The sequence below is a fragment of the Gekko japonicus genome, unplaced genomic scaffold, assembly GCF_001447785.1.
Source record: "Gekko japonicus isolate JY-2015 unplaced genomic scaffold, Gekko_japonicus_V1.1 scaffold1103, whole genome shotgun sequence".
Classification (NCBI taxonomy): Eukaryota; Metazoa; Chordata; class Lepidosauria; order Squamata; family Gekkonidae; genus Gekko; species Gekko japonicus.
The window spans coordinates 215251-232370 of NW_015163121.1; the positions used below are offsets into that span (position 1 = coordinate 215251).

At 45.9% G+C, this 17120-nt stretch overlaps 1 protein-coding gene across 1 annotated transcript in view; it reads left to right on the forward strand.

The window, feature by feature from the left end:
- The window catches only part of KIF26B (kinesin family member 26B), a 192906-nt gene that overhangs the window by 169852 nt on the left and 5934 nt on the right, over positions 1-17120 (forward strand). The window contains exon 9 of the mRNA XM_015406871.1: positions 15131-15330. Within this exon, the coding sequence (XP_015262357.1) occupies positions 15131-15330 (200 nt within the window). The remainder of the gene's footprint in view (positions 1-15130; positions 15331-17120) is intronic.

The window sequence follows — 17120 nt, forward strand, 5'->3', positions numbered from 1 at the left end:
TTCAGGCACTCTATCAAATCTAGACCCTTGAATCTATTCTTCACCTCCACTGTACATTCATAAGGGATGTGATCTAGGTCAAACCTGAATGGCCTAGTGGTTTTCCCAATTTTCTTCAGTTTAAGTCTAAATTTTGCAGTGAGTAGCTCATGATCTGAGCCACAGTCAGCTCCAGGTCTTCTTTTTACTGACTGGATAGAGCTTCTCCATCTTTGACTCCAAATTATATAGTCAATCTGATTTTGGTGTTGCCCATCTGGTGATGTCCATGTGTAGAGTTGCCTCTTAGGTTGTTGGAAGAGGGTGTTCGTTATGACCAACGTGTTCTCTTGACAAAACTCTGTTAGCCTTTGTCCGGCTTCATTTTGTTCTCCAAGGCCAAACTTGTCCGTTATTCCAGTTTACCTTTTGACTTCCTACTTTAGCATTCCAGTCCCCTATGATGAGGAGGACATCTTTTTTTGGCGTTAGTTCTAGGAGGTGTTGTAGGTTTTCATATAACCGGTCCACTTCAACCTCTTCTGCGTCAGTGGTTGGGGCATAAACTTGGATTACTGTGATGTTGAATGGTTTGCCTTGGATTTGGACTGAGATCATGCTGTCATTTTTGAGGTTGTATCCCATTACTGCCTTTCTCACTCTCTTGTTGACTATAAAGACCACACCATTTTTTCTACAGGATTCTTGGCCCAGTAGTAGATATAATGGTCTTCTGAGTTAAATTTGCCCATTCCTGTCCACTTTAGATCACTGATTCCCAAGATATTGATGTTCAGTCTTGCCATTTCATTTTTTACCACGTCAAGCTTACCTTGATTCATAGATCTTACATTCCAGGTTCTTATGTAGTATGGATCTTCTTCGTGGTCTCTGTGCATCACGCCTCTGGGATATAGTGCGCCTGCACCGACCCCGATCAGTATCATGGAAAGCAAAAAGGGATTTTCATGCCTGCTTCCCAGTCACGTGCCAGGCTCCACTGTGCATGACTAGGGGAGGGGTACAACGATCCTGCCAGTTCTCTTCTGACCACCGTGCTGGTAGGATCTTCTCTGCCTTGGTCGGTAAACCTTTTGGGCCTTCAGGTCTCTTCTCCCCTTTTTTCTCGGTTTGTTTGTTAGTTAGGAAAGTAGGTATTTGTAGTTAGTTTGGACGTAAAATCTCTGCTTTGGCAGATCTTCTCTGCCCCCCCTTCCGGCTTATGGCCAAACGATGGGGCTTCTTCAAACGGTGCTGGAAGTGCAGTAGTAAAATCCCCCCCTGATGGACACCCCCTTTGCCTACTGTGCCTGGGGGAATCGCACCGAGTAGACTTCTGTGTCCACTGCGCAAAATTTTCCAAACAGACCAGAAAGAATTGGGCTGCCAGACTCCGTGTGGCATTGTTGGAGCTAGCTCTTTCACCAATGGCGTCGTCACAAGATACGTCGGGGCGCACTTTGATATCGACTCCTGCATCGGGATCGACGGCCACACTGTCCCTGACACTAAACAATGTCGACACCAACAGATCAGTGCTAAAACGCCCGATTCCGGCATCCCAGTCCGACACCCATACTTCCTCCAAGAAACATAGGGAGGGCAAGGACAATTGGCCTATCAAGCTTAAGAAACACAAAAAGGGCTCCCCCACCAAGACCCCATTGACCCCTTGCCAGGCTGTGGGTGCAATGTCCTCAGGAGCTGCTTCGCTTGATTTATCTGTCCGTGGGCAGCCACAAGGTGCACCTCATTCACCTTCACTATGCCCCATCCAGCTCATGGACTCTGAGCAGGACATGGACTTAACCCAGGTCCCCCGCTCCCCCAGTGTCAAAAGCCTACACTCGGAACACGAAGCGGGCACCTCTGTATACCCTTCTTTGCATGGACCCAATGATCAGGATCACCCTGCGGGATCTTTTCACCCCCCTCCTCCCACTTGGGACCAACCGCCCGTGGCAGTATCTGTATGGGGCCTATCCATTTCCTGGAGGCATGCCATGGCTTCCCCCACGTCCACCGACAAAATGGGATTGCCAGTCCTCTTTATCCCGACTCTCTCAGTATCAGGACCCTCCCCTGACGCTGGAGTACATTAAACCATAACCATCGCAACCGATAGCCAAGCGTCATAACCCTTCGCTGTCAATACCGACAAAGCTTAAAGAACCATCAGAACCAATGCTATCGACACTGATTCTCCAAATGTCGTTTTCTGAACCCTCTGATCACTCTGACTCTTCCAATTCATCACAGTCTGGTGACGAGAACCCACTTCCTCCAGTGGAACCCACTCCACTGCAACAAATAGGGGATGATCTCTCGATATCCCCTTCCAAAGATATTAAGTCTTTTGGCGACCTCGTTAAGTGAATGGTCCTCTTGCAAATGGCCAAGGCTCCCTGGTCGCATCCTTCTTCCATCCCTATTTCCAGTGAGCGGATGGATCATATGTATAAGGTACAAGAGACGGGTGCTGAATTCCTGTTCATCCACCCTAAGCCGAACTGTGTGGTTGTTACCTCCTCAGTTAAAAGCAAGTGCAGCCATTCCACACCCTCTGACAAGGAGGGCAGGCAGTTAGACTCCTTTGGTAGGAAATTCTACTCCACAGGAGCATTGGGCATCAAAACCTCCAATTATACTGCCTGTATGGGACGATCTCAATATGCCCTATGGGAACAGATGTCTGAATTTATTGCTGCTTTCCCAGACAACCTCAACTGTCAAGCTAGGTGAATCCAGAAGGAGAACATGCTCCTGGTGAAGCATCAGCTCAGTGCCTCCAAGCACTCGTCTATCGCCCTTCGGCACCATGCTTGGCTGTGATCCACGGCGCTACAACAGGATATCAAGGCTATTGTCAAGGACCTTCCCTTTGAGTGTGATGGGCTCTTTAGTTCTACTACTGATATGGTGTTGCAAGAGCTCGATAAGAGCATTAAAATGTCTTGCAACTTAGGGGTCACATCGATCTCTAAGCACAGCAAAGGGAAACCTTGGAATAAGCAGTGGTCTCGCAGACCCTCATCAAAATCCTCACCCAAACTACAATAGCAAATATCCCCAAGCAGCTCCTCACGCCCTTACAGGGGAAAATCTAAGTTTTCATCAGCCTCACATCTAGAGCAAAGGCTCCAAAGGTTCCTAAGCAGAGTCCTTGACTTCAGCTCCCATCCAGTGCCCCCTATTCGCCTGTTTCCCTACTTGCCTGCTTGGCAGCAGATAACGTCAGACCAATGGGTCCTTTCGATCATCAAGGAGGGATATCTTATAGAGTTTTACCAGATCCCTACAGCTGCCACCTTCGTAGTCACCCCATCCTCGGACACGCTCTTAATAGAGATCCAGAACCTCCTCCAGAAAGATGCCATAGAACCGGTTCCTGTATCCCAGCATCAAACAGATTTTTATTCACATTATTTCACAGTTCCAAAGAAGGCCGGAGGCCTCCGTCCCATTATGTACCTCAGAAACTTAAACCGCTTCATCACCTACAAGAAATCCAGAATGACAACTTTGCAGAACATCCTCCCACTACTTTTTTTTTTAATACTACATCCTCCCACTACTAAACTGGGGAGTATAGATGGTGACTCTGGATCTCCAAGAAGCATATTTCCACGTGTCCATTCATCCAATCCACAGGATGTTTCTGCAGTTCGCAGTAGGAAACAGGCATTTCCAGTATAAAGCCCTTCCTTTTGGTTTGTCCACGGCACCCCGAGTCTTTACGAAAGTGGTGATGGTCATCGTGGCATACCTTCAATTAAAGGGCATCCAAATATTCCCATGCATTGATGACTGGTTGTTGGTGGCAGACTCCGAGACCTCCATGCTCAGCCACATCAACCTAACTTTGACTACCGTAGAAACCTTGGGATTGAAGGTAAATTTCAAAAAAATCGATATTACTCCCCTCCACATAAATACAGTTTATAGGAGAAATCCTGGACTCCGGCTTATGCAAAGCGTTTCTTCCTCCCCAAGGGCAGGGGACATTGTCAATCTCATAGATCTCTTCCATCAGAGGGGAGATGCCTCTGCGAGGCAAATCCAGCGATTATTGGGGCTAATGGTGGCCACCACCGCAGTAGTTGTCTTTGCCAGGCTTCGGATGCAGCCACTGCAACTGTGGTTTGTGCAGAGATTCCATCCACGACAACCTCAATCTCAGAGGTTCATTCTCCCGTCAACCGTATTAGCTTCACTACCCTGGTGGAAGAGTCTGCAGAATCTCCTAGAGGGAGCCCCGTTCCACCCTCCAACCCCGACACTGACCACAGATGCGTCTCTCTGGGGCTGGGGAGCTCATCTCAAAGGAATTTGTGTAGGGGCTTGATGGGAACCTCATGTAGCCCTCCACCACATCAATTTCCTGGAACTGCTAACTATCCAGTACACACTCAGATCTTTCCATCACATAGTGGCCGAACAGGTGATTGCTGTTCTCACCGACAACACCACAGCCCTATGCTGTATCAGTCGTCAGGGACGCACGGTATCCAAGGGGCTTTGTCGACTGGCCCTTGAAATCTGAGATTTCTGGCATGGGACCTACCCCTGGTGCTCACTAGACTCATGGGCAGAACGTTCGAGCCAATGGCTACTTGTAGTTTGCAGCTTCTGTCCTGGAAGATGGCCTTCTTAGTGGCCATCACGTCCACTTGTAGAGTGAGTGAATTGACAGTGCTTCGTTGTGATTCCCCATAGCTGAGCTTTCGTCATGATGGGATTGCGTTGGCTCCAGATGTTTCATTCCTGCCTAAAGTGGTTTTGGAGTTTCATCTGCAGGCTGACATTGTTCTCCTGGTGTTCTTCCCATCCCCTGAGACCGATGAGGAACACCATCTTCATTCACTGGATGTCAAGAGGGCTTTGCTTTTTTACCTGAATAGGATGCGGCCTTTTAGAAAGTCACCAGCCCTGTTCGTTTCCCACACCTTACCTGCTCAGGGTAAGAAGTGTTGGATCATGGAGATGATTAAACTCTGCTACTCACTGGCAAAGAAGCTGCTCCCGGGCCCACGCTGAGCACATTCCACCTTGGGCAATAGTGACGTCCACAGCCTTCCTGCGAGGTGCGTCACTCAGAGATATCTGCAATGTAGCTACTTGGGCCACTCCACACACATTCATGAAGCACTATGCCCTAGATGTGCATCTTCATCAACGTTTATATATTTATTTTATTTTATTTATCTTTAAATTTATATCCCGCCCTCCCCGAAGGCTCAGGGTGGCTCACAAAGGGCACGAATGCCCAAGTTAAAACATTAAAACAGTACAGAATAATATAAAATACAATAACTACAGTTCACTAAAATTTACTTTACGGTGCTCCAAAAATTAGTTAACTATAAAATTCAAGATGGGGTTCTAAAAATACTAACAACAAGCAACAATAATAACAATAAATATAGCAGCAACAATATACGTCCATACAGCGTTGGCCTCTGCCAGGCATATTTCGCACCCCCAAAAGTCCCTGCTCTGGGGGTGGTCAACATTCTGTGGTTGGATGAGCTGTGGTGCGGGTGGCACAGATCTAGGACCTTCAGCTCCCTCCTCCAGGTATTTATTTATTTATTAGATTTATAGGCCACCCTCCCCGCAGGTCATCTTACAGATGAGGCACACATGCCAATAATTAAAACAGCTAAAACCTGATAAAACAATCAATCAATTATACAGTACAAGGTGCTCAAGTTGTCTCAAAGTCCTCAGTAGCAAGATGGGATTCTGGTGATGGTAATCTCAAATCAGTCGTATCGTTCCAGGCAGCAATACCCTTCATTCTTCATCCCATAGCACCCCCCCAGATATTACCCAAGCCAGTTGTTGGTGGTGGTGCGGCGGTGGTACAGTAGCGGTGGTGGCCTCTACTCAAAAGCCTGGTGGAAGAGCTCCATCTTGCAGGCCCTGCGGAACTGCGCAAGGTCCCGCAGGGCCTGGATCTCCTCCAGGAGCGCGTTCTACCAGGTAGGGTCCGCCACCGAAAAAGCCTCTGGCTCTAGTTGCAGCAAGCTTAGTATCTTTAGGGCCTGGGGTTACTAGGAAGTGTTGAGTCCCCGACCATAGTGCCCTTGGGGGAACATATGGGGAAAGGTGGTCCCTCAGGTATGCCAAACCTTGGCCATATAGGGCTTTAAAGGTAAGAACCAGCACTTTGAAACAAATCTGGTACGCTATTGGCAGCCAGTGCAGCGCTTTCAGAGCAGGCTGGATGTGATCTCGCCTAGAGAGATCCATCAACAGCCTGGCTGCAGCATTCTGCACTAGCTGCAGCTTCCAGATTTGCGACAAAGGCAGCCCCATGTACAGAGCGTTACAGTAGTCTAACCTCGAGGTGACTGTTGCGTGGATTACTGTGGCCAGGTCATCGTGGTCAAGGAAGGGAACCAACTGTCGAGCCAGCCGAAGATGGTAAAAGGCCAACTTGGCAGTGGCTGCCACCTGGGCCTCCATTATTGAGGAGTCCAGGAGCACACCCAAACTCCTAACCTCCGACACTGACACCAATTGTGCCCCATTGAAGGTCGGGAGGGGAAGTCCCAACCCCGAACCAACCCGTAGACGTATACTGGTTGTTAATCTTCCAGAGGTGTGATGCACAGAGACCATGAAGAAGATAAACAGGTTGCTTACCTGTAACTGATTATCTTCGAATGGTCATCTGTGCATTCACACCACCCGCCCTCATTTCCTCTGCTTTCGGTCCTTTCCTTTCTTTGGAGACTGAGGGCAGCGGTCAGAAGGAACTGGCGGGATTGTCGTGCCCCTCCCCTAGTCATGCACAGTGGAGCCCAGCCCATGACTGGGGAGCACAGCCCACAGCCTCATCCGGGAAGACGTAGGTTGAAATCATCTGGGGAGATGTAGGTTCAAATTATTATGAAATTCCCATGGTGTTATTGGGTCTCAGCCTTGATGACCCTGATGGCCTCACCTCCTGGTGACCCCTATTTTTGGCACGGCTTGTTTCCTTTTTACTGTACATGTGTACATATGGGCCTCACATTGATAGAAGGAGTGTGAATTAAACTGCTTTCAAAAGGCAGAAAGTCATGCAATGCAGAAAGGAATGCAGGGAAGCTCCTTTATCAGTCATGCACATACCTACCCTAAGAGGGATTCAGTCAAGGGCCAGTTCCCCCAGGGATGTCGGAGGCTGTTCCCAGGTCCTTTGATCCTAACTAACAATCCAGATTTCCAAAACAATAAACAGTGGGTGGATTCCAGCAATTTCCTCTGTATCTCAATGACTGGAAGGAAAGATGCTTGCCCTTCCCCAATCATGACAGATAACCAGCCATATCTGCCTTCCAGATCTCCTCAAGGGAACACTTTAGACACTCTCCATGCAAAAAGTGAAAACTCACCTCTGCAACAAAGATAAAGGATTTATGTTCAGGTTGGCTCATCTTTGAAAGATCTCATTTTGTTATGCCAGCGCCCCATCCCCTCCTTAGTCTCAGTAAATGGGTATAAAGAGTTACCCCTCAGTACCACTTTTGTAGCTAGTTTGGGACTCATCCTCACCCCAGCCTCTCGGTTGGCTGCTTACTTCTCTGCTTAAAGACCTGTCTCCTCTTCTCCTTCCCCTACCTGAGCAGTCTCATCCCCTGGTGCTGCTTCATCACAGCTGAGGACAACCCCCCTTCCCTCTAGGAGCAGGCTCAAGTGTCTTGTCTCTTCCCACCTTTTAGTTTTATTCTCCAGTAGGTCAGCAGTTTTTCTATGGAAAGGTTTGTGTATGTCATTTACCACATTGCTTTTTCCTTTCTGTAATTTTCATTGCCACTTTTTCTGTTTGTTTATTTATTCACATTTATAGCCCGTCCTTCCCAGAAGTGGGCTCAGGGCGGGTAACGACATCATTTATATAAAAAAAAATTGTTAATAGAATAACATGAAAATTTAAAACATCTTCATAAATATTAAAATGGTTGTCACAGCCAGAGGTCATTTCGGGGGGGATCATGGGGGATCGCAGTTCCCCCGGGTGAGGTACATGGGGGCGGGGCACATGACGAAGCCCCGCCCCCTGCTTCCGGCCGCCCCGCTTCCGGCCTCATTCAGCCAGGAGGAGGCAGGAGAAGAGGGGGGGGGTAAGTTGCTTCCTCCCTGCCTCTCCCCACCCCTGCCTGCCTGGGGGCAGGGAGGGCCTTCGCGGGGCTTCCTTGCACTCCCGCTGGCCTTGCAGGTCCACCGCCGGGCCCCTCATGGGGCTCCGCAGTGGAGCTGCAAGGCCGCTGCCGGCGGCCGGGACCGTTGGGGGCGGGGTGTGTGGCCTTATGACACACTTCCGGTGATGTCAGGGGTGTGTGGCCTTATGACACACTTCCGGTGATGTCAGGGGGTGTGGCATATGCTAATGAGTTATGCTAATGAGTCCCCCTAGCTCTTTTTCTACGAAATGACCCCTGGTCACAGCTAATAACAACAACAAAAATTCCCTGGTTGTGGGAGGTTCCTGACAATAGCCAGTAGTTAACAGAGTGACAACAACCTCAGGGAGGCCCTATATGGACGTCCGTTTCCTCAGGCAAAGGCCTGGTAGAACAGCTCCGTCTTGCAGGCCCTGCAGAATTGAAGTAAATTCCGCAGGGCCCTGATCTATATGGGGAGCATGTTCCACCAGGCAGGGGCCAGGGCGGAAAAAGCCCTGCCTTGGCCGAGGCAAGACGGACGTCTTTCGGACCAGGGACCACCAGGAGGTGTTGATCCTTAGAACGTAATGCTCTTCGGGGCATATACAGGAAGAGGCAGTCCTTTAGATATGTTTGTTCCAGGCCATGTAGATTAATTTGGTCTCTTTTTCTGTTTATAAAACAAATACCCAGTTTGTTTCAGAGCCCCCCCCCCATTCTCCCAAGTGTTGATCTGAATCTGGACCTTGGCATACACAGGCTAGATCCCTGTTAAAGTAACCCAAATACATGTGTTTGCTCCATACTAGCAAAGAGACTCCTTTGCACATTACGGCCCTGATACATGTAGACTGATCTGGGTAACAGCCTGACCTACTGCCACAGTTGTGAGAAAGACAGAACAATGAATGTCACCTTGAGCTCCTTGGAATACGACTAGGAAAAAAATGGACAACTAATAATTCTTGTAATTTTAAGCAGCAGTTGCAAGGCCACTGATGCCCATGGCAATGTTGCCAGACAATGATAGGCCATCCAGGAGAGGTTCATCTTCTGGTTTGCCTTAATTCCAGGAATGTTTCTTACTATGGAAAATTAAAGCTTCTTGCTGTAATATTTTATGAGCTGTACAATTTTTTAAAAAACACAATCCCTACTGGCTCTTATTTGATATTAAGCTTCTTCACCAAGGGAAATAAAAGTAGCATATTTTAAGCCTTGTCATAAAGAGGGAGGAGAAATATGTATAAGTGGTAAAAATTAGATGCAATGTTTGTTTACCTTTGCATTTTAGGTTTCTCCCATGTTTCTGAGAACAAAAGTTTCAGAATCAGTCTTTACACATGATTTTGCCAACTTTTGGAGCTTTCTGAGAATGCTGGTATCTTTCAGTACTGGGGTCACTGAAGGCACCAAAAGATTTCTGATAGAATTATTGGACTAAGGGGGAGCTGAACATGACCAAATGATTGTACTGCTACACTTGTTTTGTTGCTGTTGTTAAGTATTGCTACCCACCCTGAGGTTAGAAGTCCAAATCAAATAAATAAGCTCTACTGTACTCAGATTTTGATAGCAGATGAATCTATATCTTCTTAATAACAGCTGGCTAAAAGCAGAGTACAAGAGGAACAGCACTGCCATAAACCGAGAGGATTATGTCAGATTAACTCTGAAGTTCTTCCAGTGACATTGCATATGTCCACTACTGGTGGCCCACTGTTTATGTGGCTGATGAGTAGTTTACTGCATTTTTTTGGTGACGAAGGGAGTGGAGAAAGGGACAGAAGTAGACTTTAATGACCTTTGGGCTCCTTTGAGTTTCTTCATTATGTGCGTGATCAGGAAATACTCAGAAGGTTAAAAAATTAAACTGTTGAAGATATTTATGGTGTTGTGTCCGCACCTTAGTCAGAGCTTGGTCCTGAATAACAAAAGGACCAAGGATCCTAGGAACACCAATAGGATCCCTAGGTGGACATTCAAACCCACCAGTAGGAAGAGGAGAGCCTACTAGGGATTGGCCAGGGACCAAATTAATACAGGACATCACGGGCTTGTTTTGTTGGTCTGTGTGTACGTGTGCCAATAAACTGAGCTGATCACTATGCTGAATCACTGAGCTTTTCTGCAACGAACCCACTGCACAACATATAATTATATTTATTTTGTTTTAAACCTTCACTCGTGCAGTTGAGTGATGGATTAAGACTAAACACAACCATTCCAGAAGGTTCAAATATTCAACTTTTCCACACACCAAGTGGGAAGGTGCTTTTCTTCTGAAGTTCTCAGAATTGCATCTCTAAATTACTAATGTTATGAGTCCTAATACTAGAGGATATGCTATAATTCTTATTAATGATAAATCAAACAAGTGGACCATTTCTTGCTGTATTCGAGTAGGTGATCTAATGAAGTTTATGCAACACAGAGTGCAGTTCACTTAAGTGGACTAAACTCTGATTTTGGCCTCAGTGTTTGGAATTTTGACTGACTCCCCGTTGAACTAAGCAGTTTTTCACTTGCTCACTTCAGATTTCCTCCACATCAGATGACAATAGCAATGGTGATGGTCATGGTCATAGTACTAAAAGGAACTGACAATTCTCTCTGTCTGCTGGTGGCCCCTTCTCAGTGCAGCCCTGTACAGAGTTATTTTCATCTGATCCCATTTAAATCAATGGACGTAGACTGGAGTACCTTTGCATAGAGCTGTTTAACACTTGAATGTTGACTGGCAAGCAGAGATTGGGGAATGGGCCCCAACCATTTTTGTTTTGTTCATTAAAAACAACAGCATTGATTTTCCCAGGTCACAGCCAGGCCATTTCATGCAGCAAATCTGTGTTGAAAGGGATCCAAGTAATCATTTTTTACACGCTTGACTACCATGTGCCAACACTGAGCTTTCAACCTCACAAATATAGGAATGATTTAATAGAGGAAGCAGCAGTGGGCTATTGTGCATGTTGAAAGCTCTGTGGTACATGCATGATTGGGTTGGACATCATTAGACCACTTGTAAATAAAACCTGCTAACTTGGCGGCCTCAGAATTAGCTCACAGGAATACCATTGCCACTGGCTGTCTGGAGCTGCCCATTCTCTTTCGGGAAGGCTGGGAAAGGGACTGAGCTAATTCACTATTAAAAAAACAGCTACGCTACAGTGCCTGTGCCTATGACAATAACCAGCTCAGAATCATCTCCTTATACAATAGCATCAGACAACTGGCATAGAAACAGTGCAGTGAAATCTAGCCCCAGTGATGATAAGTATTTGTGTGTGGCAGAGATCACTGTTAAACAGATGGCTGGAGATACATGGGTGTTGGACACTGTCTGCTATGGCCTACATCTTACTTGTCAGTTGGCCATGCTCAATGTGTGGCTGCCTTCTGTCATTGCTCCAGTAGTGCTCTAACGATGCACTACTAAGCAGAGTTACACCCTTCTAGGCCCACAGCCTTCAGTGGATTTAAAAAGATGCAGCTTTGTTTAGGACTAGGGATGTGCATTCGGTTTGTCCAAACCAAATGCACCCCCGAAAATGGCCCATTCGGGCCCCTTTCAGGCTGCTGCGGGCCGATTCAGATTCTCTAATCTGAATCGGTTTGCCGCCAAATTGTCGCCGAAATTCGGCAGCAATTCAGCCACATTATATCCTGTGGGCCATTGAAGTCAATGGCAAAAACATAGGGTATATTCTGGGGGCTGGAGGAGAGGGGATTTGAAGGAGAGGCTCCAAACTCACAGGGTAGCTGCTGACGCCTCTCCCCAAAATACCCACCACGTTTCAAGAACATTGGACCAGGGGGTCAAATTCTATGGGCCCCCAAATAGGTTACCCCATCCCCTCCATTGTTCTCTATGGTGGGAACAAGAATTACTTTTTTCCCACGGTGCTGTTAGTGGCTCTGGGATGAAGGGGGTTTGAGGGAGAGGCTCCAAATGTTCAAGGTAGCTTCTGAGGCCTCTCCACACATAAATCCCCATGTCCCAAAGCAATTGGACCAGTGGGTCCAATTCTATGGGCACCCAAACAGGTCACCCCATTACCTCCATTGTTTCCAATGGGGAAACCCAGCCAGCAGCACTTAAGGCAGGCAAGCAGGCAGCACCCAGCAGTCAGACTCTCCCAGAGAATCTCAGGGAAAGTGAACTGTCTTGGGAGGTGCTTGTTTGCCATGAGAACAAGTGGTACACACCAGAACAAGTGGCATTGTGGCAGTGCAAGCATGCCACAGTGCCACACAGGCATGGACAGCTTCAAGAAGGAATTAGATAAACATATGGAGCAGAGGTCCATCAGTGGCTATTAGCCACAAGGTATAGATAGGAACTCTCAGTCTGGGGCAAATGATGCACTGTGTTCTTGGTGCTGGGGGGGCAACAGTGGGAGAGCTTCTAGTGTGTTAATCACTCTTTGGGTGAAGAAGTACTTCTTTTTATCTGTTCTAACCTGACTGCTCAGCAATTTCATGGAGTGCCCACAAGTTCTTGCATTGTGAGAAAGGGAGAAAAGTACCTCTTTCTCAACCTGCTCTATCCCATGCATAATCTTGTAAACCTCGATCATGTCACCCCTCAGCTGTGGTTCTCCAAGCTAAAGAGCCACAAATGTTTTAACCTTTATAGGGAAAGTGTTCCAACCCTTCTTCTCCCCCTTCCCTGCTTCCTTCTCTTCTTCCTGTCCACTCACTAATTTACTTTTATTTGCCCCCTATGTTCAGCTATATTTATTATTTATTTCATTTATACCTCGCCTTTCTCCACAATGGGAACCCAAATCAGCTTACATTACAGCTTACAAAATTACAGTGCATTGAAGTCAATGGGCTTAGAAGGGTGTAACTCTCCTCAGAATCGTACTGTCAGTCTCTAAGGGCTAGGCAGCTGAATCAGTTTGCCTATTATTTCCCTTTTTATGAATGGAAAATGAGTGAATCACCCTTTATGTTGTCAGAGTTCAGTTGAGGGCTGATTTGCTACAGCTAAGTATGAGTATCTGGATGATGGGCAGAGGGATGAGACTCTTGCCAAATGTTCAGGTTGGCCTTTTGCCTTGTGACCAGGATGCTGTGGGGCTGAGGATTGGTGCATAGTTGTCTCTAACAAAACATTTTGTTACTCTGCATTCAAATTGATAAATTTGAATATTTCAACAGTATCTCCCCAACACTGAGAATCATGAATTCAACCTAAAGTGCTGCTGTGTGGATTCTTTTCTTACACAATCTACCTTGTGAAATCAGATAAATCGGAGGGGGGGGGAGACTTAGAGTCAGCAGGAGTTTTATGTCTAGACTAAATAAGCAGCTCATTAATCAGTGCTTATTTAAAACACATTGAGTTTCAAATCCAGCTCCTCTGCAAGTAAGAAAGACTTGTTCCACTCCCAAAAAACCTGCTGTAATTTATTATATTGAGCAACATAAATACATATTTACAGGTAATTCAGAAGGTGAGAACCCAGAAGGACGCTAATCAGTTAAAGCAGCAGATAACTGGATCTTGAGAAAAGATACACATTTTATTCTAATACCGAACGGAAACCTCCCCTCTTGAAGCCATCTATGCTTGTAGCCGCCACCACTTCCTGTGGCAGTGAATTCCATGTGTTAATCACTCTTTGGGTGAAGAAGTACTTCCTTTTATCTGTTCTAAGCCTATGGCATATTAATTTCATTGAGTGCCCATGATTTCTTGTATAGTGAGAAAGGGAGAAAAGTACTTCTTTCTCTATCTTCTCTATCCCATGCATACTTTTATAAATCTCTATCATGCCACTTCTCGATTTTCGTTTATCCAAGCTAAAGATCCCTAACTTCTTTAACCTTCCTTCACAGGGAAGGTGTTCCATCCCCTTAATCATTTTAGTAGCCCTTTTCTGTACCTTTGCCAATAGAGTGCCAAGAGGGTCCATTTGGAACCAAGAGAGTCCATTTGGGATGTATTTGAGGCTGTCTGTCACATATTGGCCGGGAGGGCGGGATAAAAATCAAATAAATCAAATCAAAATCAAATCAAATATTCTTCTAATCTCTCCAAGGAGGCACAATGTAGTAGGAAATGAACCCAAACTAGGGCAGAATATATAATCCCATTTCTTTCCTTTATTCCCAGAAGCAAATTTCTCTCTTCTGTTTTTCTTTCCTCTCTTCCCTTCCTCTTCTCATTCATGATTTTTAAAGTGTCCATTCTAAGCAATACAAGAACTAGCACTAAACTAGCATTTTTAAAAAATATGCAAAAGGTACAGCCTCCAAGAGACAGGTTGGTTCATTCTTCCATTTGTACTTTTAACAATGATGAGCTTTAATACACTGTAGCCAATTACAATGACATAAATAGGTCACTACATTCTCACTTGCCAGTTTGGTCTAAGAGCGACAGACTCTAATCTGGAGAACTTGGTTTGATTCCCCATTCCTCCACATGCAGCCAGGTGGGTGACCTTGGGTCAGTTGCAGCTCTCTCAAGAGCAGTTCTCTCAGAGCTCTCTCAGCCCCACCTACCTCACAAGCTGTCTGTTGTGGGAAGAGGAAGGGAAGGAGATTGTAAGCTGCTCTGAGACTTCGCGTGAAAGACGGGGTATAAATCCAGCTCTTCTTCTTGACCTATATTTCAAATAAATTCCAGGATGCAGTAAGCTGCAGCCTTGTTGTGGGGCTGTGACTGGGACACCATACAAATGAACAGTCACCCTATGATGGTTCCACCATCTATAGATCACTACAGTTTTAGTACATGAATTCACCATTTTGAATGTGCAGAGCTTTGCAAAGGACAAGGATAAGAACACACATAGGTAAGAGTTTGAAGGATTGTAATATCACAATGTTTTTGGTATTAATGTTCAGAGATAAATAAATCCTAAATTGTTGCTTTTGCTTTCATGTCATATTCTCTTGCATACTGTATGTTCTTCTTTATAGATGGAGTGAGCAGTTTGCTCCTTGATCATATAGGCTTGTCATTAATGCTTGTTTAGGTTCTCAGAGACGGAGACTCATCCCAGCTTTATCCCTTGACACAACATCCCCAGTAAGGAAACCTACCAGCCCAACAGTACGCTGGGTAGATGGACCCTTACGAAGTGCCCAGAGAGGAATGGGAGAGCCCTTTGAGATTAAAGTCTACGAGATTGATGATGTGGAGCGGCTCCAGCGGCGGCGCATGGGAGACAGCAGTGTGAGAACTGATCCCCATATTCCCTACCTGTGAAGATGTCACATTTATCTTACTGTATTATGATTTATTTGGGTTTCCATTCAGCCCTTTCCTAGAGCTAAGGGAAGGATTTTTTAACTGTGCTAAAAATAATTTTAAAAAGTCATGCAAAGCAATAATGAGATCTGGCTTCCCCCCTTGCAGAGAGATAGAAGAAGATATAATGATGGGAGGCTTTTTGACGGTACAACCCACAGCATACCGTAACCCACAGTTCAGTTTCTGCTTTGTTGCTGCACTCAACATGTAGCGGCTCTTCAACTCACTTCATTACAGTGCTTGTTTTTTTATTTATATGTAGTCCGCCTTTCTCACTGGGACTCAAGGCAGATTACAGAGAGTCAATACAATCAACAGGATAGGACATTCAGTAAACAGTGAGATAGGATTTAAGTTGTAGAACCAGCCAGAGGTCTAAACAACAGAACTGAAGTAAAGCATAAATGTTAATAGGACACATTAAGTTATGCAAAAATTACAGAGTTAGGATCCTAGTTTCAGCAAGCTGAACACAGCAGCATAGATCACAGTCTCTAATAATTTATTAATTGATTTTGAAGGAAGAACAATGTGCAGTGTATTACAGAAATCTAGTCTCAGTGTCACCATGGCATGGATCCAGGTGGCCAGACCAGCTGTATCAAGGTAAAGGGACATTTTTTGAGCTAGGCTGAGTTGGAAGAAAGCCTTTTTGTGACTGCGTTAACTTGCTTCTCCAGCAATAACATTGGGTCCAGTATAACTCCGAGGCTCTTAAATGAGTTGGCAAAGGTCAGCTGAATCCCACTTACAGTGGGGAGTATAATGTCCTTCAAGACCTCTGCCATCCCAACGAGCATTACCTCTGTCTTTCCAGGATTTGGTTTCAGTTTGTTCATTCTTAGCCATCTAACTACAGCAGCCAAGGAGCAATTTAAAAGCTCTACTGCATCACCAGGAGATTTGGATAAGGATATATATAGCTATGGTATTGTCTGCATATTGATGATATCCAGCCCCCAAATGACAAGTGATTTGGCCTAAGGGCTTTACATAAAGGCTGAAGGGCATGGGGGATAGGATTGCTCCCTATGCGACCGCATAGGATAGGACCCATAGTGATGATAACTGGTCTCCAGTGGCAATTCTTTGGGTCTGGTCTGTGAGGAATGGTTTGACCAAGTCCAGTGGGCAACCCCTGAAGCCTGCTTCTCCCTCTAGGCTCTTCACTGAGATGGCGTGGTCCGCTGTGTCAAAGGCAGCAGATAAAACCATTTGGAGCAACAGGGAGGCCTGACCTTTGTCAACGTTTAGACGGAGGTCATCAGCTAAAGCCAGCAGAGCAGTCTCCATCTCAGAGCCTGGTCTGGAACCAGACTGAAAAGGGTCTGGAGTTATCCAAGAAGACCAGGAGCTGCAGATTAGAGACAGGGCGAAAATTGGCAACATCATTTTTTCTGTAGGGATGGTTTCTTTTAGTAGCAGATGGATAACTGCCTTTTTGAGTGGTCAAGGGAAGGTGCCCTGAGTAAGTGATTGATTTATAATACATACTAAAGATTTGTTGATGTAGTCTTTACCCTGAGAGGCAATTCTGGCTAAAAAGCAAGACAAAGAATATTAGATAGATAATAAAGAGCACAGATCTCCAAGGAGAACGGACATGGAGAATCCCCCCTCCGGGAGTGAATAGGAAGTTCTTGCGGGAGAGAAAGGGGGGGGTTGCACATTAAAACTCCTTCACACCTAAGACATCTCGGACTCAAAAAAAT